Consider the following 18,625-nt stretch of genomic DNA (forward strand, 5'->3'; position numbering starts at 1 on the left):
CACCCTGCTGGAACACCCAGCCCAGCCCGCCACGTGGAGGGGGCTGGGCTCTGAGACACGCCCCCCATCCACAGCCAGTGTGTCCCCCACCCAAGGAGCAGAAGCCAGCGGATCCTGATCCAGGGCACCCACAAGGATGCTCACCTCGTATCCAAGCCGGGAGGCCTGCTGTAGGAGGGTCTCGACCGCGTTCTTATTGACAATAAGTCTCCGCGCTTCCGGTGGCATCGGGCGGGACTGGGTGGTCTCTGGAGGGGAGCTTGAGCATGTCAGCTGCGAGGCCTGGGAAGCTGGTAACAATTGCTGCAAACAGTCCAAGGGCTTCTGGTCCTGCTTGGCCGGCGAAAGATCATAGTCGGAACTGGGCTCAGGCCGCTTTCAAAATCTCCGGACGGTCACCTATCACGAAACCAGGCAGCGCACACATTTCAGGCTGTCCTTCCACCACCCGCCTGGTTCGCCTCCTCCCTGAGTTACAAACCTGAGTGGAGGAAAGTACTTTTCCTCCTCTCTGTCTGGGGGAGGCGGGGCGCGAGGAAGGGGTTGCATTTTTACTCGCTGGAAACTTCACCGCCACCCAGGAGACACGTCCCCTAGGAAGGGGCACGGACGTTTTGGGGGGAGGGGTTCAGGAAAAGGAAAGCTTTGTCCCCAGAAGCAGAGAAGCAGGCAGGCGGGATGTGCCTGCACGGGCCCGGGGGGCGGGGGAGAGCCAGGGGCAAGAGGTACCTTGCCATCCGCATTGTCCACCTAGGAGTCCCCTGGCAGCGGCAAGCCCCGCCTGGGCTCCTGAGGGATCAAAGGCTTGGTTTTGCACGGTTGCTTCGCGGATGGTTTCTCGCTGTTGTCGGTGTATTTCTGCGGCAGGGGCGAAGGCTGCCGATCCATTTCTTCGTCCATGCACAGCACATCTGTCAGGGGGAGAAGCAGCGGGCGTTACACAGTTGTAGCCGGTGAGGAAAGAAAAGCCCATTGTTAGCACTGATCGTTGGAGCAGCTTCAGTTTTTAAAGATATACCAATTATGTTTTCAAAGCACTAATATTTTAATCATCCCACATTCAACCGGCAAATAGGCTAACCCACGAAACGCCAAATGGCAAGTCGCTTCAAAGGGCCGCAAGACAGGGCAGAAGCCAGCCCTTCGTGCGCTCCCGGCCGCACCCGTGGGGGGCCTGGGTGCTCGGGACAGGGCGACTGCGGACAGCCTGAGGCTGGAATGAGGGCACTGACAAGCGCCCGGGGTCACCCAAGACTTCCCTTCCTGCCCAGCCGCGGGCTGGGTGATGAGGAGCAGCCCAGGAAGTCAAGCTCCCACCTCACTGTCCATTCCATAAGGAAGTGTGCAGGTTGAAAGGACCTCAGGAAGAAAACTCCCCGCTCGCCACACGCTACTCTTGTCAACTTGGATGGCGCTCAGGTCCCCTCCAGGGCCGTTTCCCACAGAGGGCGGGTGATCCACCCTCCAGGAGCGCCCCCCGCCCCGTGCGTACCTTGTTCATTGTCACTGCATTTAAGGGACTCCTCCAACCAGCTGCTGTTGCTTTTGGCCTCTGCCCTTTTCCTGCCAGGTTTCTCTTCGGAGATGCTATTGCCCTGGGGGGTGACCGCAGGCTGAACCGCCTGGGTCACTTCCTTCCTGCCCTGCCGGCCAGGTTTGCTCTCTGCTCCCGCCGTTCTCTAAGGTGCAGCAAGCGGCGCTGCTTTCTGGGATGGAGCCCTGTTAATTCAATGCACACCTCAGGTTGGTCAGCTCACTATAATGTGGCTCTTCTAAGTGGTTACAGGAACTGTTTGTCATTTCCCTCTCAGGCCAGTCAGCTAATGGACAAATAACTACAAATTAAAGAAGAAGCCCCCCAGGGCGGGGGGGTGGGCCGAACAAACTGTCTTACACATCACTAACAGGGGTGGGGGAGGGGAGGGGTGTGGTCACTGTGTTGGCTGGAACTTGTCACCAAGTCTCGGGAGGGGGCCTATTTGCCTTTGGCCACCTTTGGGCTCCAGCCCCGGCAACTGGCTTTGGGGGGGTGGGGGGTGGGATGGGGGTGGGGGGTGGGGAGGTGTGAGTGGCTCCCCCCAGGGATCCAGGGTGGGACTGGAACTTTCCACTGCTCCGCTCCAGGACTTCCGTAGGGTGCCCTGCGGGCCCGAAGCCAAACCGAGCTCACCTTTGGAGACCCGTCTCCGCTTGGCTTTCAGCAGAGAGTCCTCCGGGAGCACAGTGGTCTCAGTGTGGTTCCTATTGCCAGACACCTGGCGCTTTCTGTTCAGCCGGAGGGTGGGGCTGCGTGACGCGTCTGGGGCCGCCTGGTCGGCGGGGGACTCTCTGGGGGGCTCCGTGTCCATGTCCTCAGGAAGATCACTGTCTTCTGGGGCTTCGAAGGGGTCAGGTTTGCTTCCATCATAACGCTCCCCTAGGGGAGGGGAGACAACCCGGAAAGGAGGGAACAAAGGTCACCAGGAGCAGGCAGGAACCCCACGCCCAAGGCAATCTGCTACCAACAGACCACCCCCCTTTGGAGACCAGGGGCCTCACACGCCGCAAGCACAAAACCCTCAGAAAGACGTCCCAAAGGAAGGACAGCTGAACACAACCAGCAAAGAAAGCAGAAAATGAGGCGCGTAGCCCACTCACAATCCATCCTTCAAGGGTCAAGGTGAGGCATCTACACCATCCGTCTATAGGCATGTGAGATCACTCCCTAACTGCTTAACTCTCCAAGGTGGCTTACTTTTAAAGGGGGGGTGAGTGACCTCACAGTAAGATCCAACCAATCAGAGCGGAGCTACAAATGACTATGGAAACAGCTGCTAGTAAACAAAAAAGGCTGATGTCATCAACAGACCAAATAGCCCCCAACTGCCATTTACACAGACATAGCACCAATGTTCACTTGGGTCAGCAGGGGCGAGGGTGAAGAAAAAGGGTAGGGAAAGAATGGTGGGAGGCTGGGAAGCTGGGGAGACCAAGGCAAGAGGAGCCTGGCAAAGGGAAAGGAAAGGCTTCCTGGTGCACACACAAGGGTCAAGGGCAATTTCAAAGAACTCAACCAGATTGCTACAAGTCCGTCTGTCCTCCTTCCACACCCGTGGGGGGAAAAGCATTTCACTGCCATCGAGGGGCTGCGCCTATTTCCTGTCTAGGAAGAAGGCCCTCAGTGACACCAGTCACCCACCTGGCACGTCTCCACGCCTTCCTTCCCAGGCAACAAGCATCTAAGGACATTTCAAAGACAAGACTCCAACCCCCTTCATGGGGGGTGGGGGGTGGGGGGGTGGCGGGCAGGGCTGAACTGCTCACACCCCAGCTCCGCCTGTGTTGCTCCTGCCCCCCTGCTCAATCTAGCATCCACTTGGGGCTTTTCCTCCAATCACCCCAGCCTAACATCACTCCTCACTTTTGCTCTAGCCAAAGAAACAGTTCAACTGCTTTGCTAGTCACATTGTTTCTAACACACAAATAATTCCATAATGATCACTGTGCTGTTAAAGAGTTCCCCGAAGATGACCCTGTGTCCATCACCGGCCGGGGGTGGGGGTGGGTGTATGAGTTTGGTATTTCATTAACACCTGAGCTAAGCTCCCACAGCCCGTTTTTCTAGATGAAATCATGGACACACCCCTCACATGCTGCTCGCATTCCTCCTCCTCTCCCTAGACCACTTCAAGTATCACTCCCACTTCTGCCCAGCCGGCTGGTCCCCTGATCACCCTTTCTTGGGGGGCATTCCCAGCATTTAATGGCAGCCAGTTGTGGGGATGAACCTCACCCTGGCCTGGGCTAGCCTGACCTGTGTTCTCAATGGTGGAACACACTTCGCTTTTCTCCAAGGGTATCCCAAGGTGGGAGAGATCCCCATCTACTCTTGCCAGAATGGTGGAATCACCCCAACCGCGAGGGTCTCCTGTCATGGCAGCAGGAGAAACCCCAAACTCCTGGCCTGTGCTTACAGGTGATGCAGCCCAGGCTACCGCAGGCCCGGTGAAGACGGCGTGCTGCAACTCTCACTCCGGCTGCTCTGTGACCCTCTTAAACACTTGAGCAGGAATGGCGCCACTTTACAACTCGGCCCCCTTCACTTGTAAAGTGCGAATGTTATTGCTAGCCTCCCTCCAGGGTGGGCTTCATAATCACGGGCCGGGCTCAGCACAGAGAAAGGCTGGAAAAATCCCTTTAACCAAAAGATGCCAAGACTTTCAGACCAGCCTGAATCTCAGGCCTGAAACGTAGGAAATTTTAAGAGGTGAGCCCTGCTGGTTACACCATTGGACTTCTCTGGTCCAATCAGCCTTCCCTAAAAGCTCCGTGGGAGGGGATCCATGGAGGAATGGAAGGGCTACCTTAAGAACCCCCATGTCCAATTTGAAAGTTTCTTTTTCCAAACTAGGTCCATCCACCCATCCCCCAACCCCGGAGCCTTTTGGGGCAAAGACCTCAATTCCCCTCAGCTAAGGCCCCCCAAGACCTTACGCTAGTGTGACCTTACCCAGGCCAGTAATAACCCTGAAGGACACCCACCCCGACTGCCCAAGATGCCCATGGCCACCAGCTATGGGGTAGAGGCTCCGTGTCACTTGGAGCTTCTCAAAGACTGTTCTAACCACGACCCACAGGAGGATGACCCTTGAGGGCAAAGGAGTTGGGGAGATAAATAGATACACGGGGATCCTAACCATCAGGCTTTGCCATCATTGCTACTTTTGGCCCTTCTAAAAGTGGGAAGCCACGTGCCCTTGGTCACCCAGTCTAAGCAAGATGTGCACGTGGTCCCTGCAGCATGGTCCTATGACTCACAGCACATATATCCCAAATTCATTATGGTTGTACCATAGCATCACCTCACAGAAGCGTCACCACAGCAACATTTACAAGTCACTGTGGCAGCAAAGCACCCTCACCACTGTTGAGCCATGCCCAGTGAGGCCTAAACAAGGTGAGAGGGTTCTGAGTCGCTGCAAGGCTCCCCAGGATTAAAATCCCCTTCTCTGTAGCTTAACTATAATAGCACCTCCAGTCAGGGCTAACCTTGTTCAGTTAAACCCGCTACACAAGGAGTGCAGGGGATATCTGTTCCAAAGTAGTTTACAAACATGCAGGTGCTCAGCTGGAAGAGAAGTTCCCTGAGCAAAGAAGTTTCATGAAGCCCCTCAACTGAGGCTTCCTCCAGCTCCTGGCCAGGCACTGCCACTGAGCAGGTCCTAGGCCTGTCCCAGCCAAGTGGCTGGCAAGGGAGATGGTTACTCCAAGTTTGAGAAGGAAGGGACCAGTGCCTCCTTGCCCCGCCCCATCTTCAAATGCCACTGAGGGTTCCTAGTGATGAACTTCCAAGTCTGAGGAACCTCCAAACTCATTTGGTGAACTTCCAAAATAAAAATTTCACTCAGCCACCCATGTGATCATAAAGAATAAATGAGTATCTCAGCCACTGTGTTTTCAAGTTAATTTCTTTTTTAAACAAGCCCCTAGCAGCGCAAACAGCACCCACCACCTTAGAAGCTCCTGGGCCCTCCGTGAGTAGGGGCTGCCTCAGAAGGGGGAAGGCATCTTGAAGGCATCCTGGACCCTCTCTGGGACCCCTGCCCACCCCAAATCCCCGCCCCAGCTCCCATGTGCTCACAGCTCGGCTCTCGGCCACACCGACACCCATGAGAAGGACCTGAGCCCATATCAGCTCAAGACATGATGGCCCAAGAACAAGAAGGCCCATTCATATCCAGCTGAATGGAATGAACACCTGCTGGGCCTTGGACGTGGAGGCCGCAGTAAGAACAGTGGCCCCTTCAGGTGACCTTTCTTGACCAGCTATTTACAAACCCCACGTCTCTACAAGACAGAGGGTGGGTGGGGAACCCACCTTCGTTGCCCCAACCTTTCAAACGGAGCCCCTCACCTTCCCCAACCCTTCTCCTGACCTCCCATGGTGGCCATTCATGGCTCACTGGGCCACGTCCCGGGTGCTCCAGGAAGAGACCCGTCGGTCGGTCTGAGATTGGAGGCAGGCGGTGGGAGGAGGGGGCTTTCGGAATCATCTGGGGCTCAGGCCCTGCTCCCCATCAGCCACACCGAGTTCTCGTCTCCACGCTCAGCAGGAAAGACTGGGAAGGATGCACACAAACGTCTCTGGGAAGAAGGGCGGGTGAGGCCACTGAGACGTGAAGGGCAGCGGCCACCCTGGGTTTGGCCACGTTGCTGGAGAAAAGGGCGAGAAGACTCGAGGCCGGTTAACTGCCCGCTCCCTTCCTCCAGCCTCCCTCACCGTCCACCCACAACAGGCAGATCCCCTCCTCAGAAAAGTGCATCCCCGTGAACTTGGCCGTGCCCACTTTTATCACATCTCTCTGAGAAACTTCCCCAGGAGCTGAGTTATGAGGCCACTCAGGAGGGTAAGGGTTGCGTGTCAGCTGTGAGCACAGGCAAGGAGGCAGGCCTTCTTGCTGCTTCACTCCAGGGTGGCCTGGACCCTCCGTTTTTCATTCCAATCCCGAGGGGGAGGAGCTCGGAATCGTCTACTCCAGGCACATCAAGAGCCCCATCCCTCGGGTAAGGCCGCCACTGACTAGCCCCAGAAATCCCCTTCTACGGGAGCCACGTGGGACACACCGGTCCCGCTGTGGCTTACCCAGAACCCTGGCCACAGGCCTTTCTCTGACCCCAAACATAAGCTGGGGGAGGGCAGTGCTCCAAGCAGCACAGAGAAGCACACGCTGCTGCTGACCACAATTCTCCCGAACTGCATCAGGCACCCACGACCTAAGCGTGCGGGCGAACGCCGACCCTACGACCGGGTCCAAGGGCCTGGGCCTCCCAAACGTGCCCACCACCCCCGACTGTCCCGTCTCAGGAGGATTGCACGCCCACCCTGTCCTCGACGTTCACCGAGGTGCCCTCACTCACCATCATCGGTGAGGTTTCTGGGGTCCGGAGCAGGCTGCAGGCCACAAGCACGCACACTGAAGAAAGCGGGAGAAAGACCTCCACTTGCTGCCAACGCATCTCATTCGCCCAGGAAGTCTCGAGGGCCAAGCCCGAAGTCAACCCCAGTGGGGGAGCAGCTGATGGGACCGCAGAGTGTGACTCGAGGCCAACACGAGCTTTCTCTCCAGTTCGGCCTCCAGAACAGAACACACCCGTCTGGTGGGAAGAACGGCCTCGTTGATCCCACGGCCTGGGAGCGTGGTGTCAGCTCCTCCTGACTGCAAACGAGCCTCCACAGAACACAATGATGCTCAACTCTCTGGGGCCTTCATCAGCCCTCATCGCACTTGAACGAAACCTCTGCCTCTGGAGGGAGAATCCGAGTACTCTCCACTCCCTCCCACAGGAGACTGTCACTCTGGAGGGTCTGGCTCTGGCTGCAAGTGTCATTCAACTGCTACCAAAAACCCGTGTCCGTACCTGCTACAGAACAGAACACATACCTGCTACGCTGGAGGTCCTGCACTGCCATTCCTCTGCTCTACTGTATCAGACTATGACTAACTACAGGACTAGCATTGCTCCGGAAAAAGGAGATGCGTGCCAGGGAACAGCATTTCATAGGTGCTTCACTCCTGGATGCCGCAACGCTCCAAAGGACAGCCAGCCTTGCAATCCACAGCTGGGAAGGGTGGCCAGAGCAGCCCGTTCTCCGAACAGCCAGCACCCAGACGCTGGGCCGTCGGAAGCGTACTGTTTCCTCTCACCTCCCTCGGCACTGGGAGCGGAAGCGCCCCGTTCCCACCGACGTGGTACCACACGCGAGCCGCCTGGGTTCACTTACATCTCTCACTGTCGTTCTGGTCGGCAATGGCCTCCTCCGGGGCGACCGACTTTGGCTTTTTGTGCTGACTTCCTTTCAGCCTTTCCCAGTCAGCGGGGCTGAATTTGCGCACCTCGGAGTCTTTGGTCGTGGGGTGGCCACCTTCTCGCTCTTTCATCTCCAACTCTGAGAAGCGCATCACTGCACGCTACAAAGAGAACGGAGATGGAAAAAAGACACACCTTACCACCAAAGCTATTTCACTGCCCTTACCTTAAAGGAAAGTATCTTCAAAGAAAAGTTTGCCCAAAACCAACCACAATTTATGATACAACTGAGATATTTTAAAATTAAACGATAAAAACGTAAGAGTGTCTATGTGTAACTAGTCACACACTCTTTCTTCGTAAAGCCATATGTATGTAGAGATATATGTGGTGTGTATGTAAAGCCATACATACACTGTGGCATACAGACAGACATTCTCTTTCGAAGGTAAATAAAACAAAACAAAAACACAATGCAAAGAAAGCGAAACAAAAACACAACAGAAAAGAAAACAAATGCACAGTGAATAAAGATGACCATGGCCCACAAACTTCCCTTTGTATATTTGGAAATGAAATTTAACTCAAAAGGTTTATGGAAGATTCTAGTAATAAAAATTTGAAGAACTGACCTCACAGTAAGCAGCGGGTAGACATAAAATACTGTCCTCTTGTAATCCTTCCATCTATGTAATTAAAATGGGCACTCAATGGATCATTTAGATAACTTCAGCCATTTTTATAAGCATAAACCAATTTTTTTCTTAACATTGCAAAACAATTTGTCTTTGTGTTTTAATTAAAAGTAAAATATCTTAAGGAAATTCCTATACAACATCTATCATTCACTAGCAAGTTAAATACATACTCTATCCCTTTAAGCAAGGTTTGTGTTTTTGTTTTGTTTGTTTGTTTGTTTTTGGGGTGGAAAAAAAAATTGCACGAATCTCACAGACATGCGGCCGCTACACACCTCCACCAAGTATCACGTAAGGCAGTCTAAGCAGCGCTTTTAGGTATATTTGTTAACGTACAGTAACGGCAGAGAAATCAAAGCGATTGATAGGTAAATGTCATGCAGTCTTCTAGACATCCTTCGCAATAATTAAAACTTCCGTTATCAGCATTCGAGTGGAGTTCGCTTAAAATCTACAGAATAACTTCAAGTATCCACTTACGTCCCCTTACTGGACACATTTCAAACATTTCAGTTACCCTAAGCTTCATTAACCAAATCAGCCCGGTGTCCTGCCCTATCATACCCCCGGTCCCCTCCTCTTCACACATTAAAAAAACCTGACAACTGGTCAGGCTCCTGAAATTCAGGTTGGGGGGGCTCACCTGCAATGCCCGCTGCTCCCGGCCGAGCTGACTAGAGTCTCCGTACAGTCCGGTAGCGACACACTTGAACCGGTCACCCACGTAACCAGCGGAGTTGGCGATTCTCTTTGCCAGCTTAGATGGCTTCGGGTTCAGAACTTTGCCATCGGTTGATCCTGCCTCATCAGCTCCGTCTTTCGTGTAGGTGGGGGTGACGTCCACACTCGGTGGGGCACTGCCCACGCAAAACGGTTTGGGATCCTCTTGGGTTTTCCCGAAAGTGACCGCAGAGCCGTCGCTCCCCAGGGTCGGCTCCAAGAATGGAGTCGAGACCGGCGTCGCCAGATTCTCCTTGTTGGTTACCACTGGAACATTCTCCTTGCTTAAGTCGGAAACTGGCTGGCCCGGAGCCTGTTTGAAAGTATAGGCTTCGTGGAAGTCACTGATGCGCCCCAACTCCTCTCTCAGGGCAATGAAATCCCGGTGTGGCTGTAGGGCCACATTTTACTTTTTTATTTTTAATATATGTTCACATGTTTCCATAAAGGATCCAAGGTGGCCCATAACGTAAGGACACACAATATTAGCTTTAAAAAAACATGAAAAAAAAAAAAGGGAAATCATGATCCTGGAAATGGGTTGCATCCTTTTAAGGGGTGAGAATAACAGAATGAGTGAGCCAAAGATTTGGGAAAGGATCTCACATTTCCAAATGTCCAAATCTTAAAATTGCACCAAGTGGGAATGTAGCTGTGGCAATATTAACCTGAGAGAGCTCTATGATCGTTTTCTTTACTCATCACTTGGTTGCAAGGTTATAAATGACAGGGTAAGTGAAGGAGGGCAAGTAGACAGATAAGAGTCATTTCCTGATTCTCAAAAGAAGGGGCATCACCTAGGGAAGGGGACTCCAAAACCCTACAGGAATCGTCTGGATATAGTAAAGTTTCTAGGTGGCAAAAGTATCTCATTTGACCCTAGGAGCCAAATGGAACTTAGAAAAGTAGTGAAAAGCTACTCAACTGAATGCAAGTCATATGACTAGGAGCATGTCAGTGAAAAGTTCAAGGGAAGATGCTGTGGAAGAGCAGTTCACCTTGTGGTTGAGCATCCTCAGAGCGTGCAATGCGAGGTGCAGTACCTGCTCTGTCTCACAGGGACCCTCCAACCTCTAAACGCATCTCTCCTGGGAAACTGAATTCAAAGAGTCAATTTAAAAAAAAGAGAGGGCTTCCCTGGTGGCGCAGTGGTTGAGAGTCCGCCTGCCGATGCAAGGGACACGGGTTCGTGCCCCGGTCCGGGAAGATCCTACATGCCGCGGAGCGGCTGGGCCTGTGAACCATGGCCACCGAGCCTGCGCGTCCGGAGCCTGTGCTCCGCAATGGGAGAGGCCACAACAGTGAGCGGCCCGCGTACCACAAAAAATAAATTAATTAATTAATTAATTTTAAAAAGATAAAAGTCTCTAGTAGAGAAATTTTATCAGAGCCTAGTATTAAGAGCTGTAGAGCCACAAGTTTCCCACAATACAGCCTTAGCAGAGGCTGTTAAGGCAGTGACAGAAAATTTGTACCGAGGGAAATAGCAGAAGAGTTTGCCTACAATTCACGAAAACGATCCCTGCACTTGGCCTGAAGGAAATCAGCAAAATTTGTAACAGCTTGTGTATTTGTATGCGGGATTGAGAATGAATTTCATTTTTTAATTTCTCTGAATTATCACATAAGATTCAGAAGATGCTCTCTCTGCCTAGAAGCCACCCCACTGGGATAACTATGCCTACGGAGTGCCTTTGCCTATGACTCCTACTTGCTAACAGACTGGCAGCCTGGCCCCAGGGCCTGGTCGCTGCTCCCAGTGCAATGGTGGATATGGTGTCAACGGTTGCAAAATCAAAGCCCCTTACATCCTCTCCATGCCTCTGTCCCACCCCCAACCCCACTCACCATTGATGTTCAGGAAGGGGAAGGTGTCCTGGATGGGAACGTGGTGCTGTGACTGGTCCAGCTCATCTTCCTCATCTTCTTCATCCACACCATTATCTTTCTCATCCCAAGGAGCAGATCCAGTGGATCCTACCCGAGAAACACACACACACACACACACACACAAAGGTCAAAAGTGAGGCGCTCACGTTGCACTGTCATCCCTGCAGCTGACCCACTGTTCAAGCTAGGCACTGCCAGCACAGAGGTTCCTTGGGTTCAGTGTGCACCCTCAATGCCAAAGAGTGGGAACCAAGGGTGTTCACCCCACTCCCAGCTCCTCCTACGGAGCCCCAGTGCAAGCTCTCATCCCCTCCCCTATCCAGGAGCTGCACACCCTACTCCCTTCTCCTAGAAATCTTTTAATTCCTACTCTAAACCCCTTTCTACACATTCACATGCCTTCTAAGGACCCAAGGAGCACGGCTTCTCTCCTTTATAAGCTTAATGTGAAGACAGACCCTTCCCTCATGGCAGAGCCTCACTAGATTCACTGGAGGTCAAGTCTAAATTATCTGGCTCTTAGTCGGAACTGGCTAAACATTGAGTAAATATAGGGATCAGGTGGTATTCTCCTAGGAAAAAATACCATACAAATTAAATGATCACTTACCCATCATTTATAAAGAGAACTTAATAGCCTTCATAATGTCATGGCAATTGATTCTTACAACAGCCTTTGAAATACGCAGGAAAGATGAGAACCCAGATTTTATAGTGGAAGAAGCTGAGGCTCAAAACGTTGAATGACTTGATTCAATGTCCCACAAGTAGTGAAATGGAAAGACCGAGGTTTATAACTCAGACCTTCTAAGTTTTAAGCCCTCCTTCTTCTAAACTACCTGGCCTCTCTTCTCAGTGTTGAGTCCCAAGAGAAGTTATTTTTTATAGAACTCAATACCCCCTCTTCTTTCTAATGCTTTACTGTTCCACTGGGTGGGCAGGAAGACTGTGTTGAGTTTATATCTTTTGTTCTCTGGGTTCTTTCTAGGGACAGCATTTCTTGCTTTATTTACCAGTCTTCAACTTTGTAAGCGAGGCGACTTTCAAGTCGACTATCGCTTTTAGGGTCCAGCCCGGAACCTGGCACACTGTCCACCTTCTCCCCAGCAGCTGGGGCCTCACCTGGGTTAATGATAGAGCCCTGGGGCTGGGAGATGTCACACACTTGATATATCTTCACTGGGTTCATGGGCACCTCCTTGGTGCCGTCGTACATCAGGTTGAATTCCCTGCTCTTGTTGAGCGCACAGCGGAGCTGGGCCTTCCATTTAGCTGGGTCGGGGTCGTCCACCCCTTCCTGGTACTTCCCCTGTCTCCACAGCCCAGGCCTGAGGGATAGGAAACTGCAGTGAGTGCCTGCTTGTTGCCCAGAAACACTGGAAAGTGTGCCCGCCCTCCCTCGTACAGACACAGATACACACAGCCCTGCCTGACCGCCCCATCACCCCAACTCCAATTTACAGAGACTGCAGCAGAAAACACCATGTTGGGGACCAGGCAAGGCAGGGCCTGAGAGAAACTAAGCCAAATGCAAATACAGTATTTTAAAAAGAGGAGCCTCATCTCAAGTGCTTGTGCCAGCATCATCTGTCAAGACTACAATGGCCTTAATGAAGGGTGGAAAATAAAGAAAAATCTGGAACAAGTATACACCAAAATACTACTGGTAACTTTTGGATAGCAAGACTTCAGGTAATTTTGTTTTGTTTTGCTTGCCTTATTTGTTTTTCACATGAATTGCTTATATAATAAGAAGAGAAAGGGAGGTGGCGTATGATATGAAGAATTTAGGCTTGCTGTTCCCTCTCCCTTCAGTCTTTAATCTGATGCACAAATAACTGTTGAAACCAAGTACCTTTAGGAGTAGCAGCCCATAGGAGGGCAGGAAGCACGCTCTGGGGGTTCAGCTGGCCTCAGTGCGAGGCTGAGGGCCTCAAGTCCTAATAAACTCATACCACCTGCCTTTCCCTGCTTCCTCAAACTCCCACATTGGGAACATTTTGCTGGGAACACCAGTGGCTGGTGGCCTGGGCCAAAACCAGTGTGGCCCCGCCTCTCTGGTTTTCAATTTCCAGGTCTAACAGGCATTTATGTGTCTGTTCACGGGATATCAGCCCTCCCCCACTGTTAACCTATCTCAGATGTCTACACTTTCTTCAGGGCTGTGACGTATGTGCTGGTGCAGAAAAGGGGGTTGTCTTTTGCAGAGGACTCAAGATCAAGAGAACGAGATGGACCGGCCAGACTGCTCCCACTTGATGTTAGGAAGATAAGGTGACCATGTAGTTAGAATTCTGCAGGGGAACATAGCCTATAGAGTCTATGGGTTTGCGGATCCACAACTTTTATTTTTTCAGTAATGCCAACCAAGCTCGTAAGAGACTGACATATAATCCAGAATGCCAGTCTACTCGTTTTCAAAGGGGGATAAAGCTGGTCAGTGACCAGCATGGTTAAGTCCAATAACCTGGACATAACCATGTATGATCTCAACCAGTAACTCCTGTATCTGGTTTCTAATGACAATTCCAAGAACATAAGACCCACTCAACATTTAAATCCAAATTTTCAGATGACTCCAAAGCTAAATGGAAATGATTTGATATTGAACTCTAAATCTGCATTATCTAGACTATCTCTTACCCAGTTGGGTAACCCAGAAGCGACAGTAAAAGGCTCCTGCTTTCCCAAAAATCACAGGGCGTAAAAATGAAAAGCACTGGAAAGGCAAGACCCCCAGTGAATTTGCAAAGCTGCTTTTGTGTCTTTTTCTTTTTGACCTTGAAGCCAGGTGAAATTCTAAAAATACAAATGTATTAATTTTTAAAACTTGACTTTACTGAATATTGTTCAGATCCCCAAGCCTACAAAAATAATTTTATTTTTTTAAAAATGCTCCCTCTTCAGACTATACTACAAAGCTACAGTAATCAAGACAGTGTGGTACTGGCACAAAAACAGAAAGATAGATCAATGGAACAGGATAGAAAGCCCAGAGGTAAACCCACGCACATATGCTCAACTTATTTTTGATAAAGGAGGCAGGAATGTACAGTGGAGAAAGGAAAGCCTCTTCAATAAGTGGTGCTGGGAAAACTGGACAGGGACATGTAGAAGTATGAGATTAGATCATTCCCTAACACCATACACAAAAATAAGTTCAAAATGGATTAAAGACCTAAATATAAGGCCAGAAACTATCAAACTCTTAGAGGAAAACATAGGCAGAACACTCTATGACATAAATCAGAGCAAGATCCTTTTGGACCCACCTCCTAGAGAAATGGAAATAAAAACAAAGATAAACAAAAGGGACCTAATGAAACTTCAAAGCTTTTGCACAGCAAAGGAAACCATAAACAAGACCAAAAGACAACCCTCAGAATGGGAGAAAATATTTGCAAATGAAGCAACTGACAAAGGATTAATCTCCAAAATTTATAAACAGCTCATGCAGCTCAATAGCAAAAAAACAAACAACCCAATCCAAAAATGGGCAGAAGACTTAAATAGGCATTTCTCCAAAGAAGATATACAGACTGCCACCGAACACATGAAAGAATGCTCAACATCATTAATCATTAGAGAAATGCAAATCAAAACTACAATGAGATATCATCTCACACCAGTCAGAATGGCCATCATCAAGAAATCTAGAAACTATAAATGCTGGAGAGGGTGTGGAGAAAAGGGAACACTCTTGCACTGCTGGTGGGAATGTGAATTGGTACAGCCACTATGGAGAACAGTATGGAGGTTCCTTAAAAAACTAAAAATAGAACTACCATATGACCCAGCAATCCCACTACTAGGCATATACCCTGAGAAAACCATAATTCAAAAAGAGACATGTACCAAAATGTTCATTGCAGCTCTATTCACAATAGCCCGCAGATGGAAACAACCTAAGTGTCCATCATCGGATGAATGGATAAAGAAGATGTGGCACATATATACAACAGAATATTACTCAGCCATAAAAAGAAACGAAACTGAGCTATTTTTAATGAGGTGGATAGACCTAGAGTCTGTCATACAGTGTGAAGTAAGTCAGAAAGACAAAGACAAATACCGTATGCTAACACATATATACGGAATTAAAAAAAAATAAAAATGTCATGAAGAACCTAGGGGTAAAACGGGAATAAAGACACAGACCTACTTGAGAATGGACTTGAGGATATGGGGAGGGGGAAGAGTAAGCTGTGACAAAGCGAAAGAGAGGCATGGACATATATACACTACCAAACGTAAGGTAGATAGATAGTGGGAAGCAGCCGCAGAGCACAGGGAGATCAGCTCGGTGCTTTGTGACCGCCTGGAGGGGTGGGATGGGGAGGGTGGGAGGGAGGGAGATGCATGAGGGAAGGGATGTGGGAACAGATGTATATGTATAACTGATTCACTTTGTTATAAAGCAGAAACTAATAAAAAATAAATGAATAAATAAATAAATAAATAAAATACAAAAAATACAAAAATAAAAATGCTCCCTGCCTCAAAGGAGTTTACAATCCCTTAAAGGAGACAGATGAGTCAATAGATCAGAAATATAGATACTATGTGAACACCAGTAAAACTGCCTAATCCATAAAGAGTCGGGGGGTAGGTATGGTTGGCCAAGTTTATCAGAATTTATGATTCTAGGGCTGAATCTTGAACATGGGTAGAAATTAACCAGGTGAGAAGCGTGGGTCAAGATACTCTAAGCAGAAGAAGCTTTATGGGCAAAGGCAGAGGCTGAAAAGCACAGTGCTTAGGGGACCTACAAGCAGTTCAGCTTGCGTGGAGGCAGCATGAGATGAAAGTCTGGGCTTGTAAGTAGGAACCATGCCAAGGAGTTTGGACCTGATTCTTAGAACACTGAGAACCACTGAGAGATTTAAGCAGGTTGTGATGTGATCAGATTTAAGTTTTAGAAAGAACCCTCTAGCTGCAGGACTGAAAAGGGTTTGAAGGGAGGCAAGGCATGAAGATAATACATAGTCTCTATATAATCCATATAATAGTGTCACTAGGGTCTGAACTAAGGAGGTGGCGGTAGGGATAGAGGATACAGGTAACGAAGGAGCCGTTAAAGACGCTGACTTGACACAGCTTGATGAGGAACTGATTCCTTGAAGAAGGTGAGAGAGAAATCAAGGATGATTCCCTGGTTTAGGGTTTGGGAGACTGGGTGGGGGGTGATGCTGGCCACTGAGATAGGAGCAGGTTTAGAAAGATGATTTCCCTTTGGAAATGTCGGAGTTCAAATGTCTGTGGAAGGCCTAGGGGAGGAGGCCCAGCATGCCCAGGGCAGTTTTTTATCCCCACTCACCTCTCACATCACCTGAGGGACTCTCCCTGCCTGCCTCCAGCCTGGAAGAAGGTCCACCAGATTACTGACATCTCTGCCCTGTGGGCAAGGACCAATTTCTTTTCATTTCTGTATCCCTGCTCAGGCTTTAGCACACAGTTGGTCAATGTGTATTTGTTGAATTGCCTCAAATTTACAGAAATACACTTCTTGGGGAATGAATAAGTTGCTATTACAGATGCAAGACCAGAAAAACAGCCATGAGCAGAAGGCCAAGGAGACACTGCAGAAAGTGCTGGAGGAGAAAATGTGTTGCAGAACAGCAACTGCAGAGCAAACAGGTGTGGGGATGCTCCATAATCCTTGGGGCTGGGAACCCTGGGGCAGTCTGGGTGGCAAGGGAGCCAGCTGCACAACTCCCTGGAACCCCCAAGGCACCACCCTCTCCTCTGATCTCCCTCAGCGGTCCCTGGTCCTGGCCGAGCACAAGTGTGAAGAGTGGAAGAGCCAGTACGAGAGTCACCCCCAGCATGCAACTGTCCCCTACCCTGCCAGCCCAGTAATCATGAATGCCGTCTTCCTTCTCTTTTTTACAATGTGGTACATATGGATTTTTTTTTGAATGAGATTTAACCAGCTTTTAAACCTTTCTTCTTTCTAACAATATCAGTACTCTCTGACTCTCCAAATGCGCCTTTTCAAGTTGATTTAATTTATGGAAAAATCACCCTTCATACTTTCCCTTTCTTTTTTAAACCTCCCCATGGTAGTGTAATGTAGTAGAAGGAGATTTGGCCTGGGAGTTTGGACACCAGGGTTCTAGCTGCAGTAACCCACAGTTACACACGTTATATTATTAAAGAAAAAAGTAACTTACAGAAATGTATGAGGCCATTATGCACATACACACAAACATATATTCACTCATATATCCATAAAAAAGTAGTCTGGAAGGTTCTATAAAATGTTAAAGGTGTTCATCCCACGGTGGAGGAGATATATGTTAACTATATTACCCTCTTAAATTTTTACAGTAAATATATATTACTTTTATAATTTAAAAAGCCAAACTTTTCATTTTTAAAAACCTAAAACATGAAAGAAAACTGGAAAACCAACAAAATTAAAACAATCCCTAAGTCTGAGGCAACGATTTTTTTATCCGAGTCCAAGTGATGAATGAAAATACTAAGAATGGTGTGTGACACCTCAAAGTATAGAAAAAAATACAGTAAGGCAAGTAGGCATTAAGATAATAGAATATAAAAAGTTACCCAGATATATTCAGACAATGGACTACTATTCCAGTAATAAAAAGAAATGAATTACTAATATGAGCTACACGGATGAGTCACAACAACATGAGGAGCCAAAGAAGCCACGTGCAAAAGGGTACTTGTTGTATGCTTCCATTCATATGAATTTCTAGAATAGGAAACACTAATACATAGTGAAAGAAAGCATGTCAGTGGTTGCCTGATGCCAGGCCTGGGAAACTGACTGCAAAAGGACAAGAAGGAACTTTTTGCAGGTATTGGAAGTGTTCTGTATCTTGACTTTGGCGACGACAATAGAGATATACACATTTGTCAAGACTTATCAAATTACATGCTTAAAACGGGTACACCTCGTTGAATGTAATTCATACTTCAATAAAGTTGATTTTAAAGTTACATTAAAAAGTCACCTATGGGGACTTCCCTGGTGGCACAGTGGTTAAGAATTCGCCTGCTAATGCAGGGGACGTGGTTTCAAGCCCTAGTCTGGGAAGATCCCACATGCCGACGAGCAACTAAGCCCGTGCGCCACAACTACAGAGCCTGTGCTCTAGAGCCCGTGAGCCACAACTACTGAGCCCGTGTGCCACAACTACCGAAGCCCACGTGCCTAGAGCCCATGCTCCACAACAAGAGAAGCCACCACAGTGAGAAGCCGGCGCACTGCAACAAAGACACAATGCAGCCAAAAATAAATTAATTAATAATAATTTTTAAAAAAATAGTCACCTAGACGTCTGAGTGAGACAGAGTTCCTTTAAGCTTTCAGTCCCAGCTCTTCTCTGAAGCCTCCCCTAATCTACCCTGGCAGCATGTGACCACTTTGCATCTCTTTAACACCTTATATTTATCGGTTCCATTCAGATTGGATGCTTGAAAAGTTTTGTGTATTTTATGTCTATCTTCCATTAAACTTGGTTCCTCTAAGGCAGGAACAATCATCTCTTTCATAAATT

At 49.1% G+C, this 18,625-nt stretch overlaps 1 protein-coding gene and 1 long non-coding RNA gene across 2 annotated transcripts; both read right to left on the bottom strand.

Moving 5' to 3' along the window:
- Positions 1-636: 636 nt before the first annotated feature.
- LOC308610843 (BCL-6 corepressor-like) lies at positions 637-9,281 on the bottom strand. The gene is made up of 4 exons (XM_081259836.1): positions 9,130-9,281; positions 7,763-7,949; positions 2,171-2,416; positions 637-911 (listed from the first exon to the last, which is right to left on the bottom strand). The coding sequence occupies exons 2-4, from the start codon at positions 7,938-7,940 to the stop codon at positions 751-753; spliced, it is 585 nt and encodes a 194-aa protein (XP_081115962.1). The 5' UTR covers positions 7,941-7,949; positions 9,130-9,281; the 3' UTR covers positions 637-750.
- A 227-nt stretch (positions 9,282-9,508) lies between these two features.
- Positions 9,509-11,417, bottom strand: LOC308610839. Its single transcript, XR_014014667.1, has 3 exons — positions 11,360-11,417; positions 11,055-11,263; positions 9,509-9,695 (listed from the first exon to the last, which is right to left on the bottom strand). It is a non-coding gene; the product is annotated as an uncharacterized lncRNA (long non-coding RNA).
- Between the last annotated feature and the right edge of the window lie 7,208 nt (positions 11,418-18,625).

The sequence above is a fragment of the Mesoplodon bidens genome (assembly GCF_964165515.1).
Source record: "Mesoplodon bidens genome assembly, contig: HAP1_SCAFFOLD_238, whole genome shotgun sequence".
NCBI lineage: Eukaryota > Metazoa > Chordata > Mammalia > Artiodactyla > Ziphiidae > Mesoplodon > Mesoplodon bidens.

Bases quoted from the DNA above. Each gene is read 5' to 3' on its own strand.
- LOC308610843 (XM_081259836.1), bottom strand. From the start codon at position 7,940: ATGCGCTTCTCAGAGTTGGAGATGAAAGAGCGAGAAGGTGGCCACCCC. The intron at 2,417-7,762 runs GTAAGTGAACCC...CCCCTCCCCTAG, and splicing joins CCAGAACGACAGTGAGAGAT to GGGAGCGTTATGATGGAAGC. The intron at 912-2,170 runs GTGAGCTCGGTT...TCCCCCTGACAG, and splicing joins GCGGAGACGGGTCTCCAAAG to ATGTGCTGTGCATGGACGAA.